General features: G+C 43.1%; 1 protein-coding gene across 1 annotated transcript in view; it reads left to right on the forward strand.

Moving 5' to 3' along the window:
• LOC106600588 (kelch-like protein 24) overlaps positions 1 to 9,953 on the forward strand; it is a 59,151-nt gene extending 49,198 nt beyond the window's left edge. The window contains exons 7-8 of the mRNA XM_014192066.3: positions 3,771 to 3,959; positions 4,318 to 9,953. Of these exons, the coding sequence (XP_014047541.1) occupies positions 3,771 to 3,959; positions 4,318 to 4,521 (393 nt within the window). The 3' untranslated portion in view covers positions 4,522 to 9,953. The remainder of the gene's footprint in view (positions 1 to 3,770; positions 3,960 to 4,317) is intronic.
• The last annotated feature ends 2,422 nt before the right edge of the window (positions 9,954 to 12,375 follow it).

Here is a 12,375-nt window from a genome sequence, read left to right on the forward strand (position 1 = left end):
AAGAACAAAACTGCACATAGAAACAGAATAAACATAGAAAATGCCCTAACATAGAACATATACCAAAACTCTAGACCACTGTAATCAAACACCCCTTGTCTATACACATAGACTAACAATCCCCGAAACATATAAACAAAATACCCCCTGCCACGTCCTGACCATACTAAACACTAACAAATAACACCTTTACAGGTCAGAACGTGACACCAAGTTAAACAATTTAAAGGCAATGCTACCAAATACTAATTGAGTGTATGTAAACTTCTGACCCACTGGGAATGTGATGAAAGAAATAAAAGCTAAAATAAATCATTCTGTCTACTATTATTCTGACATTTCACATTCTTAATATAAAGTGGTGATCGTAAGTGACATAAGACAGGGAATTTTTACTAGGATTAAATGTCAGGAATTGTGAAAAACTGAGTTTAAATGTATTTGGCTAAGGTGTATGTCCGACTTCAACTGTACATGTGATATGAGTAATGTAAGATATGTAAACATTGTTAAAGTGGCATTATTTAAATTGGCATTGTTTAAAGTGACTAGTGATCCATTTATTAAAGTGGCCAGTGATTGGGTCTCAATGTTGGCAGCAGCCTCTCTGAGTTAGTGATTGCTGTTTAGCAGTCTGGTGGCCTTGAAATAGAAGCTGTTTTTCAATCTCTCGGTCCCAGCTTTGATGCACCTGTACTGACCTCGCCTTCTGGATGGTAGCGGGGTGAACAGGCCGCGGCTCAGATGGTTGTTGTCCTTGATGATCTTTTTGGCCTTCCTGTGACATTGGGTGCTGTAGGTGTCATGGAGGGCAGGTAATTTGCCCCCGGTAATGCGTTGTGCAGACCGCACCACCCTCTGGAGAGCCTAGCAGTTGAGGGTGGTGCAGTTGCCGTACCAGGCTGTGATTCTGCCCGACAGGATGCTCTCGATTGTGCATCTGTAAAAGTTTGTCAGGGTTTTGGGTGACAAGTCAAATTTCTTCAGCCTCTTGAGGTTGAAGAGGCACTGTTGCGCCTTCTTCACCACACTGTCTGTGTCAGTGGACAATTTCAATTTGTCTGTGTTGTGTACGCCCAGGAACTTAAAACTTTCCACCTGCTGTCCCTTCCATGTGGATAGTGGGGTGCTCCCTCTACTGTTTCCTGAAGTCCACAATCATCTCCTTTGTTTTGTTGATGTTGAGTGAGCACGGAATACAGGGAAGTTAGATTAAACAATATTAGTGATATTATGTCTTGAATATTCCCCATTTTAGCCTATACTGTTAGAAATGTGTGGGGCGTTATTTAAAGGAGAAGCTTTATGTTTGAGGACACACAAAGACTGAAAGTATTGGTGGCAGGCATTTGCCAGAGGATAAAGACATGAGTGAAATTAGAGCCTTAGAAGTTAGTCAATACAGAATAGTATGGTTTGAGAGACTGTTAGATTAGACAGTAGTCTTGAACATACGCTTTTACTGTATATCATATTTACAGAGAGCAGACAGGGCTTTCCACAGACATGCAGGATTCTGTGTTTATCTATTGTAAGGAACACCCCCTATGCAGACTGCATACAGCCTTTGTTGGTTAGGTGGCTGGAGCCCGGATGTAAACCGAACTCAAAATCTAGGACAATCATATCTCCTGGAATTAGAATGGCAGTAGGGTTTCTCTATTCTCTTCTTTGAACCACTGGTGGTGTCTGATACATGCACACAGACACAGACAACAAAGGCTGCAGTGTCTCTGTCTCTGAGTCTGTCTGAGTCTCAGGTAGCACAGGGATCACACTTGGGCTGGGTTTGAATTGTTGAATAGCTTTATATCTCATTATCCTGTGTATTCCCAGCAAACATGTCCACATTGGCACGATGTTGGCCCGAGGCAGGCTAAAATGTTGGCCCATGTAGGCTGCCAATATTGGGCCAATGTACCTTTGTTCATCGACTCCACGTTGGCCCCCAAGGCATTGAGTGTAGCCCAGTGTGGCCTAGTGTTGGCAGGCCATATTAGGTGAAGACAGCCCTCACTTTGCCTGAACAAAGCTTTTCCCAGCAAACATACCCACATTGGCCCGATGCGGACTAAAATATTGGCCCTATGTAGGTGTCCCACATTGGCCCAATGCGGACTAAAATATTGGCCCCATGTAGGCGTCCCACATTGGCCCAATGCGGACTAAAATATTGGCCCCATGTAGGCGTCCCACATTGGGCCGATGCTCTTTTTCTATTTAATATGAATGTATTTATTTATATAATTTATTCATTACAATTTAGTTCAATGCATAAATTGTATAGTTTTCAAGCCTTGAAGTTATATAAGGAACATGATACATTGTATCAGAAATACAACCAAGTTGTTACTATCCTACATATATTTTTACAAGAGTGTAGTTGGGTAATATTTATCATATACAGTGCATTCGGAAAGTATTCAGACTCCTTCACTTAAAAACATCCCCACAGCATAATCCTGCCACCCCCGTGCTTCACCGTAGGGATGGTGCCAGGTTTCCTCCAGACGTGATGCTTGGCATTCAGGCCAAAGAGTTCAATCCTGGTTTTATCAGACCAGAGAATCTTGTTTCTCATGGTCTGAGAGTCCTTTTAGTGCCTTTTGGCAAACTCCAAGCGGGCTGTCATGTGCCTTTTACTGAGTAGTGGCTTCCATCTGGCCACTCTACCCTGAAGGCATTTGGTGGAGTGCTGCAGAGGTGGTTGTCCTTCTGGAAGCTTCTCCCATCTCCACAGAGAAACTGGAGCTCTGTCAGAGTGACCATTGGGATCTTGGTCACCTCCCTGACCAAGGCCCTTCCCCCCTGATTGCTCAGTTTGGCAGGGCGGCCAGCTCTAGGAAGAGTCTTGGTGGTTCCACACTTCTTCCATTTAAGAATGATGGAGGTTACTGTGTTCTTGGGGACCTTCAATGCTGCAGAATTTTTTGGTACCCTTCCCCAGATCTGTGCCTCGACACTATCCTCTATAGACAATTCCTTCAACCTCATGGCTTGGTTTTTGCTCTGACATGCACTGTCAACTGTGGGACCTTATATAGACTGGTGTGTGTCTTTCCAAATCATGTCCAATCAATGGAATTTACCACAAGTGGACTCCAATCAAGTTGTAGAAACATCTCGAAATTGAGCTCAGGTGCATCAACTTTGGGTTGTTGACCGTTCTTGATATACATGAAAAGGGGAAAGGAGAGCTGCAGACTAGGAGCTCAGATGCAATAATTTAATAACCAACGTTTGGACAGACAAGCTGTCTTCATCAGGGTATAATGACCATTCTTGATACAGACGGGAAACAGTTGAGCGTTAAAAACCCAGCAGCGACACACTCAAAGCGGTGCGCATGGCACCTATTACCATACCCCGTTCAAAGGCACTTAAATCTTTTGTCTTGCCCATTAACCCTCTGAATGGCACACATACACAATCCATGTCTCAATTCTCTCAAGGCTTAAAAATCCTTCTTTAACCTGTCTCCTCTCCTTCATCTACACTGATTGAAGTAGATAAACAGGTGATATCAATAAGGGATCACCTGGTCAGTCTAAGTCATGGAAAGAGCAGGTGTATACTCTGTGTATAAATCTGTTTCTTAGTGTTTCACCAAGATGCACATACAGTAGACAAGAAAGGTTGTACTGCATAAGGTTTTCATGCATTATGTTCTGAGTCCAATTATCCTTTCAAAGCTATGTTTCATACCACACTTTTTCAAACCAAAAAGAATCAATCAATCACTAATCACTCAATCCACGTCATCTCTCTAGGTCCAGTGCTATGATCCAGAGGCAGACACCTGGGCGCTAAGGGCAAGCATCCCCATCGCTAAGCGCTGCATCACGGCGGTCTCCCTGAACAACCTGATCTACGTGTCAGGTGGTCTAACCAAGTCTATCTTCTGCTACGACCCTGCAGAGGACTACTGGATGCACGTGGTGCACACCTTCAGCAAACAGGTAAGGATGTCATTTATTGCACAGAGACACTGGAGATTCTGTTTCATTTCAACTTCAGAGCTGCTATGAGGTTTGCACATAACAATGATCTATGAAAACAAATACAATGTTGACCTTACATCATAACTGGAGATTTTTGATTTCACAAAAAGAAGTTGTTTTTGTTTTGTCAAGCCCCTGATAAGTCAACCTTGGTGAGGCATATTTCCCTGACTCTCTCTCGCTCTCGTTCTCTCTGTCTCTTGCTCTCTCCTTTCCCTCTCGCTCACTCTCTCTCCTTTCCCTCTCGCTCTCTCCCTCGTTCTCTCACTCTCCTTTCCCAATCTCTCTCTCTCTCTCTCTCTCTGTCTCTCTCCAGGAGAGCTGTGGAATGTCGGTGTGTAATGGGAAGATCTTCATCCTGGGTGGGCGGGGTGAGAACGGCGAGGCCTCTGACACCATTCTGTGTTACGACCCGGCAACGGGCATCATCACCGGCGTGGCGGCCATGCCTCGCCCCATCTCCTACCACGGCTGTGTCACCATCCATCGTTACAACGAGAAGTTCCACCACCGGCCCTGACCACACAAACATACAAACTCACAGGCTTGTACATAAACATGCTTTAAAAGACATTCACTCACACAAAAGTATTCTTAAGACACGCGCTCTCTAAAAAGGGTGCAAATAGACATGCACACACTCTCAACACTTTTTTTCGTCTCAAGAAGCAACTCATTTAGAAATTCAGACCACAGCCCCAGTTTCAGTTTCACTTGTTTCCTTATTGTCCCGTGAAGCAACACTCTGTTGCTGGTATTGTGGTATTCCTGCTATGCTACTCCAGATCCATCTATGCCTGCCAGTTGACTTTGTTAAGGTGGTTGTTCAATGGAAAACCAAACCACAGACTGGCTGGTATGCCTCCAGACACCACTATGTCTGCGTTTAGATAGAGCCTTCATGGAGCCAGTGGCAGGATCAGATCAGAGCAGGCAGACATGCGCTAGGGTTGTGGTGGTCATGAAATTTTGTCAGCTTTTGATTTTCAAGCAAATAACTGCCGGTGTAACGGTAATTAACCGGTAATTAACATAAACACCTTTCACATCTCCTGGCTTCCACTCATAGCCTACAAGCCACATATACAAAAGTGACCGCATATACATTTTCATTTAATCCATTTAATATGGCCTACCCCATCACAATAAATCCATAATTTATTTTAGACTGGTCTAAAGAAACACGATATGAAGAAAATGTAGTCTGTATTTCAGAAGAACAGAAAAGCATACTCTGAGTTGTCCTTATGTTAGGTCCTGATCTGACTATGCCATATGGCTGTGGGTTACACTAGTTCATTTAGCTGACAAGATTTGCTTATTTTAGAGTATGAAGAATACAATAGCTATATAAATTAGAAAGAATATTTTCTCAAAAAAAATTCCGAGGGAGTGCACTTAACAAAGAAACAGGTCCTCCTATACTGCTTAATTTAGAATTATATATGCAACTTTAGTTGTGATTCTAATGTTTGGCTATATGTTTTGATCTTTAATACGTTCTAAGGCTGCATGATGCGACTCTAATGATTCTTTTTTTTAAGTCGCATGAAAGTCATTAGTTCTGCTTTGTTTCTTGAGCAGGCTGCACACACTTCATCATTTTCTCATTCACAATTTGACAAGCACTTGATAATATTCTCACCAGGCCTCGAATTTCCTGCTGCATCCCCCTGGTGTGGCCGTAATGTCCCCTGAAAAAATCCATGCCTTGCGGCCATTGTGCCCTTGGGCTGAATATAATATAATAATTATAATTCCCTTCTCCCGCCTTCCAATTGGCATGCTCCAAAGCACCTCTCACTCACATGGTTCTGTCAAATATCTCAATTCTTATTAGCCAATGCCCGTCACGTGATCGGGTCTTTCTCACTGGCATCTCAGCTCCGAAGTAGGCTGCAAGTGAAGACAGACAGATCAGGGACGCAACTGCGCGCATCTTTATCGAATTCCGATGCGCATATTGTCAATGTTAGAAGAATTGTCCACATTTTCTTTTCGTCAGCCAACAAGATGTGTAGGCCTAACAAACAGCAAAAGCACTACCCTATTTCAATCTACTATCCCCCATAGTACAAACGTTTACATATTCAATGGTCAACTTGTCCTTCTGTGCCAGAAATAAATATTCCAAACATACTCTGGGACAGTTGTGGGATGCGATAGATCCCAAATTAATATAACCATTCCCATCAAAAAAATGTCAAAGCAATGAGGCTGATGCAACAGATCAGAATGTTTAGCTTAAAATCTAGATAAACAATAAGGCTATTTCTTCACATTATAAGCACAGCAATGCGCACACGACAGTAGGCTATAAGTACGAATGTTCCGACATGCAATCAATTAGCGGGAAACCACCATTCTCAAAAGTGACCGCAAATGTGATTATGCATGTAATGCTTTATTATCTTCCCCAAACTTGGAACTCACAAGCCGCCTATGTATGCCAGTTAGTCTCTACACCGGTTGTAAAGGGGATTAATGTGCTTAATTCTAACAAGTTATTTGACCACTTGAGTTGTAATACTAACCTTATCAAAACATATAGGCCTATGGGCTAGGCTACATTAGGTGTGCGACTATGATTTGAAAAAGTCACAAAAAAAAGGCATGCACTGTTTCTTGTCTTACTGGGCACACTGAGCATCATTCACAAGTGATAATGCATCATTCACAAGTGATAATATTGTTATCAGACTATTCTTAATTTTATCTTGTCTTTACTGTACATATACTAAATAATATATGTGTGAAATTAGTTTTGATTTTGAATTAACCATTATCATGCACTTGTCTCAGAACAGGGGCAGGGGGAAAAATGTGTCATCTATGCACTTAAATAGCGAATGGAGGACTCTTTTCCTGTGGTTAATTTTCATGCCAGCCAGGTAGGCTATTCACCTGTTGTAAAGAAAGCAATGTGCTTAATATTAGGAAAGTTGAGAAATAAATATATTAAGCCTAGTCTATAGAAAGCTGATGGGAGCCTCCTCTTTTTAGTAGAGACCATCACTCTGTTTTCTCACGCAATTGCATAGCCTATAGAAATGTTGCGCAATATGAGCTCATGGGCTCTCATGAAGTGTTTGATTTGATTTTCCGATTACATTTGCATTGATGTCAGAGTGATTAGAGGGACGATAGAGTGCTGAGTACCAGGCAGTTAGCAAGTTTGGTAGGCTACTAATGACCATCAGTAGCATCAGAGGGCAGATTTGGAGAAGCCTAATTACCATGACTAAACAGTCACGTGGAATTTGACTGCGGTCATGACTTGTGAACGGCGGTACAGCAGTAATACGGTCACTGTAACAGCCCTAGACATGCCTAGCATCAGTGTGTAGGCCACATGCATTCTTGTGCCAGTCGCAGCTCCTCATCTCCTTTTCCTAAGAACCAGAGATTGTGCTCTTTATGGACAGATAGAGCACTATCTTTGATGGACAGATAGGGAGTCGTGATAGTGGATGAAACAAAGTGTTGCTTTTAGAGATTATCTCCATAATCTTCAGGTGTTAAGGTGCACAAGTACTGACAGATAGTGAATTGTGATAGTGAACAGGAAAGCTTTGATTCGGACTTAAAAGAAATTCATAGGAATCGGGCACTGATTGACAAGGAGTTGTACAGTAATTCTTAGAACCCAGTTTTAAAAGGCAATATGCATTCCAACAATCTTAAAATTGCCTCCTCTTTCTTCGTAACCACTTGATAGTATCATGGAAATTGGAACAGTATCATGGATGTATCAAGCACCTGGAAGCCAGAGGGTAGGAATGTGGTTCCATGACTTCAATTTTATATGTCGTTAAGCAGTGATTGTGTGGTATAAAACAAAACAAGCTGGTCTATGCTTATCCAAAAACAGAGGCCATGTCCAAATAGAACAAAATGTCTTCTTTTCATTGTCTTCTTTTGTCTCATTGCCACTAATTTCAAATTACATTCATTTTAGGAAGCTACCTCCTGCTGTGGTCTGAACTCTGATTCTGCTTACTCCTATTTCCTTTTCCTGTTAGAGGTTCCCTTACTTACTCTTTCCATATCATCTCTTTCCTCTTCTCATATCCTACCTCTTATCACTGACACTGTCATCATAATTCCCTTTAATCTTTGGTATACACACACACACACACACACAGATTTTTTTGTTGTTGTTCAATTTATTAAATTATATTTGTATTTTTTACCGTTGGATATTTGTACTGATGTTATACCTTGTGCTTGGTGGTGTGCTTGTTGCTACATAGAGTTTAGATAGTTGATTTGGATGTGTGGGTGATTTAGTCAATATCAGCAGGGCTGTTTTCTAGCATTTTGGGGGCCCAAAGCGAGATTTGGTTTGCAGAGAGAAAATGTTGCATTATTAAAGCTAATTTCATGCAGTTCTACACATTTTGCCATGGGATGGAGAGAATTCTTTATTTCATTTTTGGGTTGGGGACCCAATAGCGGCCGCTTATGTCGCTTGTGCCTAGAAACGGCACTCGATATCAGTTGCCTTAGTAGATGAAATCTCAAAGACTGTTATAAGTGAGTGGTATATTGGGTGATTTTACTATATGTAAACCAGTTGTAGCTTTATATCATAATAATCTGTTTACTATTGTGCTGCTTACCCAGTGGCCTTGCCTCATATATGCAAATTCTATAGAACTCTATGCCATACATAGACAATGGCACCTCTCACCTGTATACTCATACAATGTATAGCTCATTGTAGCTCGGGGTAACCATAGAAACCTCCAGGTGTGTGTGTTCCGTTAGCTCTACCGAGCTGACACCTGTGTATTAACTCACAGGATGTGATTGATTGGCAGGTGTGATGGTGGACATTTTAAGTCTTGATTCTGGTCAGTAAAAGTCGCCTTTTACTTTTGGTGTCGTTCGAATAAGAGATTAATTGCTGTGAATTGATGTATTGCTGTTATATGGTGACGTTGAGGCCTTCTCTTTACCACATTTTTATTTAAATGTTCTGTCATCCTTGTTTGCATATGGTTTGTGTCTTTTTGGTGTTTTATTTTGTATCCGAGAGCCCCAATTGTGCGCTTTTACTATTATATCACAATGTAAATAGGATTTTTTATTTCCTTTTATTACTGTATCAGTAAATGCTATTTGCTTTCATGTGGCGTATGTGAGTGGAGTGAATGGAGCCTGTCAGCTCCTCATACTGGTCTGCCTGCTATTGCTGTGATCCCCCACAAATAGCACAACTATAATATGTGAGATCAAGATCAACACAGGGAGAGAAAAAGAGGGGGGTAGAGGAACATGCACACCGTTATTGGGTAAAGGATAAGGAACGGTTTTGTTACTCAATTATGTTTTTACTAAATAAATCAAAGTTAAAGAAAATGTGAGGCATGTTAGCTTAATCTGCATTCCAGTGTTTTGTGTCATAGTTGAGCGAGAGAGACTTGTTGTTTCTTGTTGTTTCTTATTGAATGCTGGGATTGTGTGTGTTGTTGATGTGTGATGCTTGTTTTTGACAGTCTTCCACAGGTAAGTCGTCTGCTCTTTTTTGGATGACTCTCAAGGGGAGAAGTGATTGATGGATGTAAATGCAGAGTTAGGCATTTGGCTCAGATCAAATCCCTGAGGTGAATGTTTTGAACCTGCTTTTATGGGAACCCTGGATTTGAACTATGGATTTGATGAATTTGTATAGCCTACAGTACTTGTGTACAAGATGAGGGCTAGTTCCACCTAGAGAATGCAATCCTTTGTGCCTGGAATAAGACAATATTGGATTAAAATCTGTCATTCTGATATTAAGGAAACAGAACATTAAAGTATGTATGATGTGATGTTCTAATCTCTCTTTCACCTTGGTTCTTCTGTTTCTTCTGAAAATTAGCGTGGACTGTCTGAGCTATAGTATGTCGGAATGAAATTGCTGACTTGTGTAAATGAAGCATCAATAAAGTTATTCTCTATACTGAACATGGTGTGCAGTTCTTATATGACATATTGCAATACAATATAAAATACCATAGTTTAAAACATCAGTGGCAGCGATACTATGGTATAGTGCAAATGTAGTAGATAAAACAAGCCATACATGTTGGAAGTGTGAAACTATGCTGTCTTATAAACACAGTGATCAGAATAATGTAAAGATATTTACATGCCTGACTACCTGTCTACCACCCCCACTTACCTACAGACTGGAGCAGAGGAATTACACTAGTATTAAAGGAATTACACTAGTATTAAACACTAATCAGGCTACTACAGTGGTGTTTACCTGTCAATCATCTAAGGGAAGTTGCCTAGGGGAGAAGTTATACAGAAATGCCTTATCACATTTCAATCAAATTATGACATCAAAACACAGTGCATTTGGAAAGTATTCAGACCGTTTGACTTTTTACACATTGTGTTACGTTACTGCTATAATGTTTCAGGTAAGACCCAGATGCAGATAACGTCTAACTAACAACAGTTTATTAATCCAACAGGGGCAGGCAAAAGACGGGTAGGTCAAGGGGCAGCCAATTGGGCAGAAGGTATGCCGACCTCTTCTTCGTGCTCAGGGAAGAGGGGGGCTGATACCCCAGGAAACACTCAAATGGTGAAAGGCCCATGGCAGAGCAGGGAAGGGTGTTGCGGACGTATTCCACCGACACAAGCTGCTGGCTCCAGTTGCTGGGGTTGGAAGAGACCAGGCAGCGCAGAGTAGTCTCGAGGTCTTGGTTGGCTCGCTCCGACAGCCAATTGGCCTGGGGGTGGAACCCAGAGGAGAGGCTGCCCGATGACCCAATGAGGGTGCAGAACGTCTTCCAGAACTGAGATGAGAACTGAGGACCCCGGTCGGAGACCATGTCCACGGGCAGTCCATGGATCCGGAAGACGTGCTGCACCATGAGCTGGGCTGTCTCCTTGGCCGTGGGTAGTTTGGGGAGAGAAATGAAGTGGGCGGCTTTGGAAAACACGTCGACCACAGTCAGGATGGAAGTGTTGCCCTCAGACGGGGGGAGACCCATGACAAAATCCAGGGATATGTGGGACCAGGGACTGTGAGGGACAGGCAGTGGTTGTAGAAGACCAGCCAGAGCTTGCCGAGGAGTCTTGTTCTGAGCACAGACCGTGCAGGCAGGCGACGAACGCGGCGACATCCGGAACCATAGTAGGCCACCAAAAGCGTTGTTGCACGAAGGCCAGGGTCCGACGGGAGCAGGGTGGCAGGCAAGCCTAGAGGAATGGGCCCACTCCAGGACCGTGGAGTGGACAGTGTCAGGCACAAACATCCGGTTATCTGGGCCCCCCCAGGGTTCGGTTGGGACCGCTGCGCTTCCCGGACCTGTTTCCCTATACCCCAGCAGAGTGCCGTCACCAGGCACGAGGTGGGATGGGAGGTCTCGAGCTCCGGGGTGGTAACCGTGGGGCTATAGCGGTGAGACAGGGCAAACGGCTTGACGTTCTTGGACCCAGGCCCTTAAGAGAGGGAAAAGTTGACCTGGGTAAACAACAAGGCCTATCTCGCTTGCCTCGAGTTGAGGCACTTGGCGGTGCGGAGATACTCCAGGTTTTTGTGGTCAGTCCACACAATGAATGGATGGTCCGCACCTTCCAGCCAGTGCCTTCATTCCTCCAACGCCATCTTCAACGCGTGAAGCTCTCGATTCCCCACATCGTAGTTCCTCTCCGTGGCATTGAGGCGGTGGGAGAAGGCGCAGGGATGCAGCTTAAGGTCCAGGGCAGAACGTTGGGACAGGACAGCCCCCACTCTGACATCCGAAGCATCGGCCTCCACCACTAACTGACGGGAAGGGTCAGGATGAACTAAGATAGGAGCAGTGGTGTTTGAGGTCCCGGAACGCCCAGTCAGTGGCAGAGCACCACGTGAACGTAACCTTGGTAGAGGTGAGTGCAGACAGGGGGGAAGCCAGGGTAAAGGCAGAAACCCCGGATAAAGGCAGAAAATGTCAAAACCGTGAAAACAGGAACAATCCAGAGATGGGAACAGAGGGAAAAACGATGGTAGGCTTGACGAAACAAAATGAACTGGCAACAGACAAACAGAGAACACAGGTATAAATACACAGGGGATAATGGGGAAGATGGGCGACACCTGGAGGGGGGTGGAGGAAATCACAAAGACAGGTGAAACAGATGAGGATGTGACAACGGCCTTATTCTAAAATTGAATAAATAATTGTTTTTCCTCATCAATCTACACACATTACCCCATAATGACAGAGCTAAAACAGGTTTTTAGAAATCTTTGCAAATGTATTACAATAAAAACAGAAATATGTTATTTATGTAAGTATTCAGACCTTTTCCTATGATATTCGAAATTGAGCTCAGCTGCATCCTGTTTCCATTGATCATCTTTACAACTTGACTGGAGACCACCTGT

Source organism: Salmo salar, chromosome 03, assembly GCF_965601325.2.
Source record: "Salmo salar chromosome 03, fSalSal1, whole genome shotgun sequence".
In the NCBI taxonomy this organism is placed as follows: Eukaryota; Metazoa; Chordata; class Actinopteri; order Salmoniformes; family Salmonidae; genus Salmo; species Salmo salar.